General features: G+C 44.7%; 1 protein-coding gene across 1 annotated transcript; it reads right to left on the bottom strand.

Moving 5' to 3' along the window:
- Positions 1-1,315: 1,315 nt before the first annotated feature.
- LOC124020515 (actin, non-muscle 6.2-like) lies at positions 1,316-5,742 on the bottom strand. Its single transcript, XM_046335754.1, has 6 exons — positions 5,590-5,742; positions 4,987-5,113; positions 3,448-3,687; positions 2,748-3,186; positions 2,070-2,251; positions 1,316-1,858 (listed from the first exon to the last, which is right to left on the bottom strand). The coding sequence occupies exons 2-6, from the start codon at positions 5,110-5,112 to the stop codon at positions 1,715-1,717; spliced, it is 1,131 nt and encodes a 376-aa protein (XP_046191710.1). The 5' UTR covers position 5,113; positions 5,590-5,742; the 3' UTR covers positions 1,316-1,714.
- Between the last annotated feature and the right edge of the window lie 9,709 nt (positions 5,743-15,451).

The raw sequence follows: 15,451 nt of genomic DNA, 5'->3' as shown, positions 1-15,451 counted from the left end.
CTCATACACTGGAGATCTGGAGGTCTGGAGTACTGCTCATACACTGGAGGTATGGAGTACTGGAGTACTGCTCATACACTGGAGATCTGGAGGTCTGGAGTACTGATCTTGAGGTCTGGAGTACTGCTCATACACTGGAGATCTGGAGTACTGCTCATACACTGGAGGTCTGGAGTACTGCTGGTTCTGTTCTACCTAGTGGTTAGAGCGTTGGACTAGTAACCGGAAGGTTGTGAGTTCAAACCCCCAAGCTGGCAAGGTACAAATCTGTCGTTCTGCCCCTGAACAGGCAGTTAACCCACTGTTCCCAGGCCATCATTGAAAATAAGAATATGTTCTTAACTGACTTGCCTGGTTAAATAAAGGTTAAATTAAAATTAAATAATGGCACCCACCTGTTATCCCAGGACTAAATCAATACCTGATTAGAGGGGAACAAGAAATAAAGCAGTGGAACTGGCTTCCAGTCCAGATATGAATATGAGGGCTATACAGTATCAGTTCTAGGTACATGCAGCCACCAAAATAAAGACTAAAATCCCTAAGGGTTTAGATTAAACCACTGAGGTTCTCCCATGCTCAGTCAGCACCGTCTTCACTACCAGTGTAGGTCATTTGAAAGAACGTGAAGACAGCACTGCCATCTAATGGACATAGCATGTAACTCAGGGATCTCCAAATGGCCTGGAGTCTGCAGGTGTTACTTCCAGGACTAACCCTGTTCGATAGGATCATTAAATTACACCCATCTGGTGCCCCAGGTCTAGATAAATACTGAGTATAATCAGTGAACCTGACTTCGAGTGAAATGTGCCTGCCGTATGAAGTCCCACCCAGTTGACCAGCGTGATCAATGCCAAAACAGGCGTCGGGTCTAGACAGCTCTTTGGTAAACTCGCCTGCTTCAGTCTGGGAATTAATTACTGTCGTCAGGTGTTTTAGCACTGGTGTAGAACACACCTGCAAAGCTTTATGTCTAGACCCCCCTGATATAGAATTAGCTGTCCTCTTATGTTCGTCATCACTGATGTGATTAGAACAGCTACTTCCGTTCATTAGCATGTACTCCTGTCAAAGACAGTGGGCTTTCAGTGTACATTATAGAAGTGGCTTCACCTTGCCTTCATCTATACTGAGATGAAAGGATGTCATCACATCCCAAAGATCTGAGAGATGAAGCAATAAGAGGTTCACCAAGAAAATGTAACAATGAGAAAACCCATTTGATTTAACCTGCAGTGGGTTCCAGCTAATGACAAATACATTAAGTGTGTTTACAAATCACATCATTCCCTGAAATGATCAGTACATTTAAAAAAAAAGAAGTGTCAAACACATTACAAGACTTAATGTTGCAAATAGACTACACAGAGTATCACATTACAGTGAACTTTTATTCAAAATGGCCCAGTAGCAGATGTTACATACAAGACTAATAGTAACAATACAACACAAGGCAGAATGTCACAACACTAACACTGAGCCTACCCAGAAACCACCCTGTCACCCCCCCCAGGACACCATGTAGAACTGAAACAATATGGCTTTATCTCTACCGGTTAGGATAGGGGGAAGTCACTGCTACTCATCTGATCATTTTAGAGCCACACAAATTCCTAGTCGACAGGGGCAAGGTGTTGGCTTCTGGACAGGAGAGCCAACTGAAATAACAGACTCCCTGAAAGGAGTAACACAGAGGTTAAGAGTCAAGGCTTTAGAAACATTTGCGGTGGACGATAGACGGGCCGGATTCCTCGTATTCCTGCTTGGAAATCCACATCTGTTGGAAGGTGGAGAGAGAGGCCAGGATGGAACCGCCAATCCACACAGAGTATTTACGCTCGGGAGGGGCGATGATCTGGCGACAAGCGATATGAACATATTCATTAGTAAAACAGGGAGATCTAAAGTGGTTTTAGTACAGAATACAGTCATATTAGATTTCTGATGAAAGTATTTGGGAAGCCAAAAACTTCACATGAGAAAAAATAAGGCTAGTCGAGAGATGCCACACTGAATGCCCATGGGCTAAAAGTGACAGAATAACAGAATAACACGTGAATGCCCACCTTAATCTTCATAGTAGGAGGTGCCAAGCCACTGATCTCCTTCTGCATTCTATCAGCGATGCCAGGGAACATAGTGGTTCCACCTGAGAGAACAGTGTTGGCATACAGGTCTTTCCTGATGTCCACATCACACTTCATGATAGAGTTGTAGGTGGTCTCATGCACTCCAGTGCTTTCCATTCCTACAAAAGCAAGCATGTACATGTCAATGGCAGCCCCAGGAACAGAAATTAACAGGCCTACAAGTATGGCTCTTTTAATGAGGTCAGTGAACACGCAACTGGCAAGAAGCTCAGAGCTCCAGAGGATTATATAGTGGTGAATGACTGTCACTAAGCTGAGTAACATTGTCTAGACAAGAACATTTGTACATGTATTAAAGAGAGACTCCAGTGGCCAAATGAAACCTTTTCCCACTGATTTATAAAAAAATACATTTTTTTTAAAGCCAGAAAGTTGTATGTTTAGTGCTTATGAATAGTCATATCAATACATAGAGGGTGCATCTTGTGTGACCTCTACCAAGAGGAATCATTTTCAGAGCCTCCATTTTAGTAGTGGATAGAAATGAGGATTTCGGGACTAGAATTACTATAGTCACCAACCATAGACAAATGGCTTTTAACAAAGACATTTTTAGCTTAAGTTACTCTTTAAAGACACAGAAAAACATCTCACCAATTAAGGACGGCTGGAACATGGTCTCAGGGCACCGGAAGCGCTCGTTGCCGATAGTGATGACCTGTCCATCAGGCAGCTCGTAGCTCTTCTCCAGAGAGGAACTGGAGGCAGAGGTATTCATCTCCTGCTCAAAGTCCAGCGCCACGTAGGCCAGCTTCTCCTTGATGTCGCGCACAATCTCCCTCTCAGCCGTGGTGGTGAAGCTGTAGCCACGCTCAGTCAGGATCTTCATCAGGTAGTCCGTGAGGTCGCGTCCGGCCAGGTCCAGACGCAGGATGGCGTGGGGAAGAGCGTAGCCCTCGTAGATGGGCACCGTGTGGCTAACGCCATCCCCAGAATCCATCACGATTCCTGTGGTGCGACCAGATGCGTACAATGAAAGCACGGCCTGGATACCTACATACATGGCTGGGCTGTTGAAGGTCTCAAACATGATCTGGTGGAATAATAGAAGGTGGGAATTAGGACTGAGAGACTCTTTAGAAAAAAGGGTGTTTTAAACACCTATCAAATACTGCTAAGAATGTGAGGCCCACCACTAATAAATACCTACCCTCAGGCAAGGTGAACAGAATAAACCTGATGTGAAACTACTCTACATTCTGCTGGTGGATGAGGAGTCCATGTAAATAAAATGGCTGGGTTTATTTACTACTGCCAGTGTTTATTTGTAAAAAACACCAATGCCCCCACTTACCTGGGTCATCTTCTCCCTGTTGGCTTTGGGGTTGAGTGGGGCCTCTGTGAGCAGGGCGGGATGCTCTTCAGGGGCCACACGCAGCTCATTGTAGAAGGTGTGATGCCAGATCTTCTCCATGTCGTCCCAGTTGGTAACAATGCCGTGCTCGATGGGGTACTTCAGAGTCAGGATGCCCCTCTTGCTCTGGGCCTCATCTCCCACGTAGCTGTCCTTCTGTCCCATGCCCACCATCACACCCTGGGGAAAGAGACATTACGTTACACTTTGTCCCTGCACTACGCATAAACTCAATTTACACTACAGAAGTTGTTTTCAAATGTTGGCTTGAGTTGCCTGTATGTTTCACATAAACAGCACAGTCAATTTCTTAACTCATGAAATCAATCTTTAGGCTAACAATACATTATGCTTTTGTTAGTGGGTTTGGGGAGGGGTGTCCTTTTCATTTTTAATGAGGCCATTTCTGGCCAATATTTGTCCATTTAGTAGACCTCTTGGCTCAAGAGCACCCCCAGAAGGAAGAGTTCTGTATAGCCTCTTCAAAATATCCCAAAGTCAAATATAGGAGATAGAGAACATTACTGTAACTATACACATTCTCAAACATCTAAATTCCAAAATCAGGGGTATTAATGTAGAGTTGGTCCCCTCCTTTGCTGCTATAATAGCCTCCACTCATCTGAGAAGGCTTTCCACTAGATGTTTGAACAATGCTGTGGGGAATTGCTTCCATGCAGCCACAAGAGCATTAGTGAAGTCAGGCACTGATGTTGAGCAAAGAGGCCTGACTCACAGTCAGTGTTCCACTTCATCACAAAAGTGGTCGATGGGGTTGAGGTCCAGGCTCTGAGCAGGCCAGTCAAGTTCTTCCATACAATCCACAGACCATTTCTGTATGGGCCTCGCTTTGTGCACAGGAGTATTGTCATGCTGAAACAGGAAATGGTCTTCACCCAAACTGTTGCCACAAAGACAAGAGCACAGAATCATCCAGAATGTCATTGTATGCTGTAGCGTTAATATGTCCCATTAATGGAATTAAGCGGCCTAGCCTGAAACATGAAAAACAGCCACAGACCATTATTCCTCCAAACTTTAGTTTACACTACATTCGGGCAGGTAGCCTTCTCCTGGCCTGTCAAACTGCTTCCAGGGGCAGTTTTCGGTAGGGAGTGTTGCAACCAAGGAGACAATTTTTACATGCTTCAGCAGTCCCATTCTGTGAGCTTGTGTGGCCTACCACTTCACAGCTGAGCCATTGTTGCTCCTAGATGTTTCCACTTCACGATAAAAGCACTTACAGTTGACCAGGGCAGCTCCAGCAGGTCAGAAATTTGACAAACTGACTTGTTGGAAAGGTGGCATTCTAGGACAGTGCCACATTGAAAGTCAGAGCTTTAAGGCCCTTCTACTGACAACATGTGGATGAAACAGCCAAATCCACTAATTTGAAGGAGTGTCCACATATAGTTTGTGTATAAAAGTATAGCCTGTATTAAGTGAATCCAATATCCAAGAGCCCAGTATGGTTCCAACCTGATGTCTGGGTCTTCCAACAATGGAGGGGAAGACAGCACGGGGAGCATCATCCCCTGCAAAACCAGCCTTGCACATGCCTGAACCATTGTCAACCACCAGTGCAGCAATTTCATCTTCAGCCATTCTGTAAAAAAACAGAGGATTAATGAATCAAGGCCTAAAAAGCAAGAACAAAGCCATACCATTTTCTGGGTCAGGGTATATCATCAATACAGACCACATATTACTACAGTATAAATAAGACAAATTAGAAGTCCTCATTAGTAAGTGTAGACATAGTCAGCTGTAATTCATAACAATTAGTTTAAAATGTTTAACCACTGACTTAAAGAGAACTAGTCTACTAGCAGACATTGTAAAAACTGTGGAATTGAACCAAATACAATCATTTGGAACAAAGCAACGAATTCCAATCAGTAATTTATTATTTCTCAATATTTGGCTCCGATCCCAACAGCTCAAACACGTATTCACAGACAAATCCAAGCAAAGCTGTATTTCAAATGAAGTGATTTTAACCATTGCTAGAACACATTTAACGATACAACTCCACATTTCAGATTGGCTTTCTCAAACGTCGGGATAGTGGCGTTTGATTACCTGTCAGTTAGGATGCTTTCTCTTCAAGAATCCGGGAATGATGTCTTCAATGAAGTGTAGCATCCACATTTCAGCAGGAGACTATATACCTCCTTTTCTCCACAACCGTGTCTCATCCTCCGCCTTCGCGTTCACCTGCTCACACCAAATATGGGCATTGTTTTCAAAAAAAGACACCGGATTGGATTGGGAGGTGTTTTACGGTGGAAGTGACCGACCGTTGTCATTCACATGGTAGACGATATTAAAGAGATTGGAAGGTAACAGGTACATGTTGGGTTAGCAGAAAGGTTTTGGGTAATTTAAAGTCAGTATCATTTGGAAATGTAAGCAACGTCGTTGAATGTGTTAGCAGGCTAACCCAATATCAAGTGAATCCACATTGTGGAAAAGACAACAAAGAAGAGGTCTGGGGAAAAGAGGTCTGGGGCGATCATATTGTAGTGAGACAAAAGTAGCCGATAGTGCGCGATCAAATGTAATACCTCTATGTGCTCCATCCCTTCGTAATTTATGAACATGACTTGATTGTTTTGTTTTGTTAAATAAATGTTTCCCAAACTATTATTTTGAAAGATCAGCTGCGTGTCATGCATCATATCTGCGCACCCTGGACCAGAGTGTTGCATTGAAAGTTTGACGAGATACAGGTATAGGTGGGCTATGCTGCCCTTCATAGTCTGTAGACATTAATCAAATACATATTAGACCATGTCAAATACGTGACCTGTGTTTAGTTATTCAGTACTTTACAATGCAACCTCAAAGCACCTAGTATACACAGGCAGCCTAATTATGATCTGATTGGTCAAAATACCAATAATTGGGCAAAATATCATAATTGGGCTGCCTTTGGGTAAAAATCAGGTATAATTGCTCCCGAAATACAGGCTAGTAGAAGGCAATTCTTGTAAAAAAGAAACTCAATGTGTGAGAGGCCTGTACTGTCTGTGGGGCTGTAATTGGCTAACAGGCAGAGATGGTGTGTGGGTAAAATCACTGGGGTTAGCCAAACCAATGTGTAGTGATCATTGCGTTGTTTGCTCTATAACATGTTAGCTCATATGCCTTGCGACCGTGATATATGGGCCTAAGGTCGAGACAATAAGAAGACACAGTGGCTGAATAAATTCATCAACACCATTGTTTCATCACAAAACCGGAGAGCAACCTCTGTCTGGTGAAGTCCACAAAGCATATTGAATGTAACAAACAGTTACATGATCTACAGCATGGTCAAGTTAATGTTTCTGACATTTTCAGACTACTAAACAACTGTTGATTTAGAACCACAGAGAGTTACCACAAGTTGCAAAGAAAACAGAAGCTGCCTTCACTATTCCAGCACCATTTCAACATCATCAAATCACCTATGCTTAGTCTAATACAGTGACAACTAGAAGATACCAAAAACAATTTAGTTCAATCAATGAAAGCTAAATGTGATGTGGCTGTTCATGGTTCTGATTTCTGTGTGTGTGTGTGTGTGTGTGTGTGTGTGTGTGTGTGTGTGTGTGTGTGTGTGTGTGTGTGTGTGTGTGTGTGTGTGTGTGTGTGTGTGTGTGTGTGTGTGTGTGTGTGTGTGTGTGTGTGTGTGTGCATTTGTGCCTCCTCTCTTTCATGTTGATGAAACAGTCTGATGACTCTGTCATACAGTACACACTTTGTTTTTGTTTTCTTAGGTGACCTGGCTAAAATTCTTGCTCGCAACCTAACTTCCTTTCATGGGCAACGATGTGCCGCTAGGTAACATTAGCCTACTACAGTACATTAGCTACATATTGAACTTCCATCCTCTCAGGCCAGGAGCACAATGTATGAATTAATGGTTGGATCAAAATCGCCATTATAATCATTGGCCAGTACGGAGAATTAAGTAAAACCACAAGTCCAAATCCCTATCTCCATCCATGGGTAATTTAGGAAAGGGCCAATTTTAGCTAGCGAGCAAACGGAGGAAAACAGCACAACAAGATACAATTCATGTCTCTGTCAATTATGTTTGGCTTTTTTTGGGTGTGCCAGGACCATTCACAGTTGAGCTCGCTCAGTTTAGCTCAACGCTGATTGGCTATTATTATTTTTTAAATGATCAAGGGAGGCCAAATGCTTGCTGGCTTCCCTTGCATTCAATGCTACGGGCGGCAATAATGTTGACCACACAGCATCAGATAGATGGCCGCTGTTTCGCTCGCTCGGATGCTTTCTCCGGTGAGATTCGTTCAGCCTCTTGCGAACTGAAGGATGTTTATGTATTGTTTTATTGGTCAATGTTTTGGGAAAGCCTGACTTCCCTTGCCATCTATGAATACACGCCACTGCTAACAGCGGTAGTAAACTGCTCAACTAAGGGGCAATGCTGTTCAATCTACCACAGACCTGGCTACCTACCAGATGGTCATCACTGTAGTTACCACAGCCACAAAGTCATAAAACCCGCCTATTTCTATAATTTTTACAAGGTTTTCACACACTGTTGCTGGTATTTTGGCCCATTCCCCCATGCAGATCTCCTCTAGAACAGTGATGTTTTGGGGCTGTTGCTGGACAACACAGACTTTCAACTCCCTCCAAAGATTTTCTATGGGGTTGAGATCTGGAGACTGGCTAGGCCACTCCAGGACCTTGAAATGCTTCTTACGAAGCCACTCCTTCGTTGCCCGGGCGGTGTGTTTATGGATCATTATCATGCTGAAAGACCCAGCCACGTTTCATCTTCAATGCCCTTGTTGATGGAAGGAGGTTTTCACTCAAAATATCACAATACATGGCCCCATTCATTCTTTCCTTTACAAGGATCAGTCGTCCTGGTCCCTTTGCAGAAAAACAGCCCCAAAGCATGATGTTTCCACCCCCATGCTTCACAGTAGGTGTCACGTTCTGACCCTAGTTCTTGTGTTATTTTTTGTTTTAGTTTGTCAGGATATGAGTTGGGTGGGCATTCTATGTTTTGTGTTTCTAGGTTGGTTTTCTGTGTTCGGCCTAGTATGGTTCTCAATCAGAGGCAGGTGTCGTTAGTTGGGTTTCAATGTTGTTTTGTGGGTGATTGTTTCCGTGTCTGTGTTTGTTCGCCACATGGTACTGTTTCGGTTTTGTTCACGTTTATTGTTTTGTATTTGTGTTCATGTTGAGTTTTTCATATTAAAAACCATGGACACTTACCACGCCACATCTTGGTCCGATCCTTGCTACACCTCCTCTTCAGACAAAGAGGAGGAAAACCCTTACAGTAGGTGTGGTGTTCTTTGGATGCAACTCAGCATTCTTTTTCCTCCAAACACAACAAGTTGAGTTTTTACCAAAAAGTTATATTTTGGTTTCATCTGACCATATGATATTCTCCCAATCTTCTGCTGGATCATCCAAATGCTCTCTAGCAAACTTCAGACGGGCCTGGCCTCACCGTTTGTATTGATTGGGGCGCCGACTGAGATGGCCGCCTCGCTTCGCGTTCCTAGGAAACTATGCAGTGTTTTTTTTTTTACGTGTTATTTCTTACATTAGTACCCCAGGTCATCTTAGGTTTCATTACATACAGTCGAGAAGAACTACTGAATATAAGATCAGCGTCAACTCACCATCAGTACGACCAAGAATATGTTTTCCGCGACGCGGATCCTGTGTTCTGCCTTACAAACAGGACAACGGAATGGATCGCATGCAGCGACCCAAGGAAACGACTCAGAAAAAGAGGGAAACGCGGCGGTGTTCTGGTCAGACTCCGAAAAAGGGCACATCGCGCACCACTTCCCAGTATTCTTCTTGCCAATGTCCAGTCTCTCGACAACAAGGTTGATGAAATCCGAGCAAGGGTGGCATTCCAGAGGGACATCAGAGACTGCAACGTTCTTTGCTTTACGGAGACATGGCTTACTGGGAAAACGCTATCCAGGGCGGTGCAGCCAACGGGTTTCTCCACGCATCACGCCGACAGAAACAAACATCTCTCTGGTAAGAAGAGTGGCGGGGGCGTATGCCTCATGACTAACGGGACATGGTGTGATGAAGGAAACATACAGGAACTCAAATCCTTCTGTTCACCTGATTTAGAATTCCTCACAATCAAATGTAGACCGCATTATCTTCCAAGAGAATTCTCTTCGATTATAATCACAGCCGTATATATCCCCCCCAAGCAGACACATCGATGGCTCTGAACGAACTTTATTTAACTCTTTGCAAACTGGAAAACATTTATCCGGAGGCTGCATTCATTGTAGCTGGGGATTTTAACAAAGCCAATCTGAAAACAAGACTCCCTAAATTTTATCAGCATATCGATTGCGCAACCAGGGGTGGTAAAACCTTGGATCATTGTTACTCTAACTTCCGCGACGCATATAAGGCCCTGCCCCGCCCCCCTTTCGGAAAAGCTGACCACGACTCCATTTTGCTGATCCCTGCCTACAGGCAGAAATTAAAACAAGAGGCTCCCACGCTGAGGTCTGTCCAACGCTGGTCAGACCAAGCTGACTCTACACTCCAAGACTGCTTCCATCACGTGGACTGGGACATGTTTCGTATTGCGTCAGATGGGAATATTGACGAATACGCTGATTCGGTGTGCGAGTTCATTAGAACCTGCGTCGAAGATGTCGTTCCCATAGCAACGATAAAAACATTCCCTAACCAGAAACCGCGGATTGATGGCAGCATTCGCGTGAAACTGAAAGCACGAACCACTGCTTTTAATCAGGGCAAGGTGACTGGAAACATGACTGAATACAAACAGTGCAGCTATTCCCTCCGTAAGGCTATCAAACAAGCTAAGCGTCAGTACAGAGACAAAGTGGAATCTCAATTCAATGGCTCAGACACAAGAGGCATGTGGCAGGGTCTACAGTCAATCACGGACTACAAGATGAAATCCAGCCCAGTCACGGACCAGGATGTCTTGCTCCCAGGCAGACTAAATAGCTTTTTTGCCCGCTTTGAGGACAATACAGTGCCACTGACACGGCCTGCAACGGAAACATGCAGTCTCTCCTTCACTGCAGCCGAGGTGAGTAAGACATTTAAACGTGTTAACCCTCGCAAGGCTGCAAGCCCAGACGGCATCCCCAGCCGCGCCCTCAGAGCATGCGCAGACCAGCTGGCCGGTGTGTTTACGGACATATTCAATCAATCCCTATACCAGTCTGCTGTTCCCACATGCTTCAAGAGGGCCACCATTGTTCCTGTTCCCAAGAAAGCTAAGGTAACTGAGCTAAACGACTACCGCCCGTAGCACTCACTTCCGTCATCATGAAGTGCTTTGAGAGACTAGTCAAGGACCATATCACCTCCACCCTACCTGACACCCTAGACCCACTCCAATTTGCTTACCGCCCAAATAGGTCCACAGACGATGCAATCTCAACCACACTGCACACTGCCCTAACCCACCTGGACAAGAGGAATACCTATGTGAGAATGCTGTTCATCGACTACAGCTCGGCATTCAACACCATAGTACCCTCCAAGCTCGTCATCAAGCTCGAGACCCTGGGTCTCGACCCCGCCCTGTGCAACTGGGTACTGGACTTCCTGACGGGCCGCCCCCAGGTGGTGAGGGTAGGCAACAACATCTCCTCCCCGCTGATCCTCAACACGGGGGCCCCACAAGGGTGCGTTCTGAGCCCTCTCCTGTACTCCCTGTTCACCCACGACTGCGTGGCCACGCACGCCTCCAACTCAATCATCAAGTTTGCGGACGACACAACAGTGGTAGGCTTGATTACCAACAACGACGAGACGGCCTACAGGGAGGAGGTGAGGGCCCTCGGAGTGTGGTGTCAGGAAAATAACCTCACACTCAACGTCAACAAAACTAAGGAGATGATTGTGGACTTCAGGAAACAGCAGAGGGAACACCCCCTATCCACATCGATGGAACAGTAGTGGAGAGGGTAGCTAGTTTTAAGTTCCTCGGCATACACATCACAGACAAACTGAATTGGTCCACTCACACTGACAGCGTCGTGAAGAAGGCGCAGCAGCGCCTATTCAACCCCAGGAGGCTGAAGAAATTCGGCTTGTCACCAAAAGCACTCACAAACTTCTACAGATGCACAATCGAGAGCATCCTGGCGGGCTGTATCACCGCCTGGTACGGCAACTGCTCCGCCCTCAACCGTAAGGCTCTCCAGAGGGTAGTGAGGACTGCACAACGCATCACCGGGGGCAAACTACCTGCCCTCCAGGACACCTACACCACCCGTTGTTACAGGAAGGCCATAAAGATCATCAAGGACATCAACCACCCGAACCACTGCCTGTTCACCCCGCTATCATCCAGAAGGCGAGGTCAGTACAGGTGCATCAAAGCTGGGACCGAGAGACTGAAAAACAGCTTCTATCTCAAGGCCATCAGACTGTTAAACAGCCACCACTAACATTGAGTGGCTGCTGCCAACACACTGTCATTGACACTGACCCAACTCCAGCCATTTTAATAATGGGAATTGATGGGAAATGATGTAAATATATCACTAGCCACTTTAAACAATGCTACCTTATATAATGTTACTTACCCTACATTATTCATCTCATATGCATATGTATATACTGTACTCTACATCATCGACTGCATCCTTATGTAACACATGTATCACTAGCCACTTTAACTATGCCACTTTGTTTACTTTGTCTACACACTCATCTCATATGTATATACTGTACTCGATACCATCTACTGTATGCTGCTCTGTACCATCACTCATTCATATATCCTTATGTACATGTTCCTTATCCCCTTACACTGTGTATAAGACAGTAGTTTTGGAATTGTTAGTTAGATTACTTGTTGGTTATCACTGCATTGTCGGAACTAGAAGCACAAGCATTTCGCTACACTCGCATTAACATCTGCTAACCATGTGTATGTGACAAATAAAATTTGATTTGATTTGATTTGATTTGACATGTACTGACTTAAGCAGTGGGACACGTCTGGCACTGCAGGATTTGAGTCCCTGGCGGCATAGTGTGTTACTGATGGTAGGCTTTGTTACTTTGGTCCCAGCTCTCTGCAGGTCATTCACTAGGTCCCCCCGTGTGGTTCTGGGATATTTGCTCACCGTTCTTGTGATCATTTTGACCCCACAGGGTGAGATCTTGCGTGGAGCCCCAGATCAAGGGAGATTATCAGTGGTCTTGTATGTCTTCCATTTCCTAATAATTGCTCCCACAGTTGATTTCTTCAAACCAAGCTCCTTACCTATTGCAGATTCAATCTGGTCTTGGACATGGTGGAGTTTGTAGTGTGACTATTTGAGGTTGTGGACAGTTGTCTTTTATACTGATAACAAGTTCAAACAGGTGCCATTAATACAGGTAACGAGTAGAGGACAGAGGAGCCTTTTAAAGAAGTTACAGGTCTGTGAGAGCCATAAATCTTGCTTGTTTGTAGGTGACCAAATACTTATTTTCCACCATCATTTGCAAATAATTAAATAAAAAATCCTACAATGTGATTTTCTGGATTTGTTTTCTAATTTTGTCTGTCATAGTTGAAGTGTACCTATGATGAAAATTACAGGCCTCATCTTTTTAAGTGGGAGAACTTGCACAATTGGTGGCCGACTAAATATTTTTTTGCCCCACTGTATATGGGGCTTTGGTGACAAACGGATGGCACTGTGATAGACTGCATCCAATTTGTGGAGTAGGGTATTGGAGGCTATTTTGTAAATGCATCGCCGAAGTCGAGGATTGGTAGGATGGTCAGTTTTACAAGGGTATGTTTGGCAGCATGAGTGAAGGATGCTTTGTTGCGAGATAGGAAGCCAATTCTAGATTTAACTTTGGATTGGAGATGTTTGATGTGGGTCTGGAAGGAGAGTTTACAGTCTAACCAGACACCTAGGTATTTGTAGTTGTCCACGTATTCTAAGTCAGAGCCGTCCAGAGTAGTGATGTTGGACAGGCGGGCAGGTGCAGGCAGCGGTCGGTTGAAAAGCATGCATTTAGTTTTACTTGTATTTAAGAGCAGTTGGAGGCCACGGAAGGAGAGTTGTATGGCATTGAAGTTTGCTTGGAGGGTTGTTAACACAGTGTCCAAAGAAGGGCCAAAAGTATACAGAATGGTGTCATCTGCGTAGAGGTGGATCAGAGACTCACCAGCAGCAAGAGCGACATCATTGATATATACAGAGAAGAGAGTCGGTCCAAGAATTGAACCCTGTGGCACCCCCATAGACTGCCAGAGGTCCGGACAGCAGACCCTCCGATTTGACACACTGAACTCTATCAGAGAAGTAGTTGGTGAACCAGGCGAGGCAGTCATTTGAGAAACTAAGGCTGTCGAGTCTGCCGATGAGGATGTGGTGACTGACAGAGTCGAAAGCCTTGGCCAGATCATTGAATACGGCTGCACAGTAATGTTTCTTATCGATGGCAGTTAAGAGATCGTTTAGGACCTAGAGCATGGCTGAGGTGCACCCATGACCAGCTTTGAAACCAGATTGCATAGCAGAGAGGGTATGGTGAGATTCGAAATGGTCGGTAATTTGTTTGTCGACTTGGCTTTCGAAGATCTTAGAAAGGCAGTGTAGGATAGATATGTCTGTAGCAGTTTGGGTCAAGAGTGTCCCCCCCCTTTGAAGAGGGGGATGACCGCAGCTGCTTTCCAATCTTTGGGAATCTCAGACGACACGAAAGAGGTTGAACAGGCTAGTAATAGGGGTGGCAACAATTTCGGCAGATAATTTTAGAAAGGGTCCAGATTGTCTAGCCCGGCTGATTTGTATGTCCAGATTTTGCAGCTCTTTCAGAAAATCAGCTGACTGGATTTGGGAGAAGGAGAAATACACTGGAGGTCTGGAGTACAGCTCATACACTGGAGGTCTGGAGTTCAGCTCATACACTGGAGGTCTGGAGTTCAGCTCATACACTGGAGGTCTGGAGTTCAGCTCATACACATGAGGTCTGAACTACTGCTGGTTTTCTGTTCTACCTAATCATTAATGGCACCCACCTGGTATCCCAGGTCTAAATCAATACCTGATTAGAGGGGAACAATGAAAAATAAAGCAGTGGAACTGTCTTCCAGTCCAGATATGAATATGAGGGCTATACAGTATCAGTTCTAGGTACCTGCAGCCACCAACAAAAGACTAAGATCCCTAAGGGTTTAGATTAAACCACTGAGGTTCTCCCATGCTCAGTCAGTCTTCACTACCAGTGTAGGTCATGTGACAATGTGAAGACAGCACTGCCATCTAGTGGACATCATGTAAATCAGGGATCTCCAGCTGCAGGCCTAAATACTGAGTATAATCAGTGAACCTGACTTCGAGTGAAATGTGCCTGCCGTATGAAGTCCCACCCAGTTGACCAGCGTGATCAATGCCAAAACAGGCGTCGGGTCTAGACAGCTCTTTGGTAAACTCACCTGCTTCAGTCTGGGATTTAATTACTGTCGTCAGGTGTTTTAGCACTGGTATAGAACACACACCTGCAAAGCCTTTCATGACAAGACCCCCCTGATATAAAATGAGCTGTCTTTTTATGTTAGTCATCACTGATGTGATTAGAACAGCTACTTCCGTTCATTAGCATGTACTCCTGTCAAAGACAGTGGGCTTTCAGTGTACATTATAGAAGTGGCTTCACCTTGCCTTCATCTATACTGAGATGAAAGGATGTCATCTGGCCAGCACATCCCATAGATCTGAGAGATGAAGCAATAAACATGAGGTTCAGCAAGAGAATGTAACAATGAGAAAACCATTTGATTTAACCTGCAGTGGGTTCCAGCTAATGACAAATACATTAAGTGTGTTTACAAATCACATCATTCCCTGAAATGATAAGTAAATTAATAAAAAAAAGTGACAAACGCATTACAAGACTTAATGTTGCAAATAGACTACACAGAGTA

This window comes from Oncorhynchus gorbuscha, unplaced genomic scaffold, assembly GCF_021184085.1.
Source record: "Oncorhynchus gorbuscha isolate QuinsamMale2020 ecotype Even-year unplaced genomic scaffold, OgorEven_v1.0 Un_scaffold_844, whole genome shotgun sequence".
Classification (NCBI taxonomy): Eukaryota; Metazoa; Chordata; class Actinopteri; order Salmoniformes; family Salmonidae; genus Oncorhynchus; species Oncorhynchus gorbuscha.
This window is presented reverse-complemented; position numbering and strand designations above follow the sequence as displayed.

Excerpts from the sequence above, each read along its gene's own strand:
- LOC124020515 (XM_046335754.1), bottom strand. The coding sequence starts at position 5,112 with ATGGCTGAAGATGAAATTGCTGCACTGGTGGTTGACAATGGTTCAGGC. Across the intron at positions 3,688-4,986 it reads TTGGAAGACCCAGACATCAG|GGTGTGATGGTGGGCATGGG; the intron begins GTTGGAACCATA and ends CTCTTTCCCCAG. Across the intron at positions 2,252-2,747 it reads GTTCCAGCCGTCCTTAATTG|GAATGGAAAGCACTGGAGTG; the intron begins GTGAGATGTTTT and ends TTGCTTTTGTAG.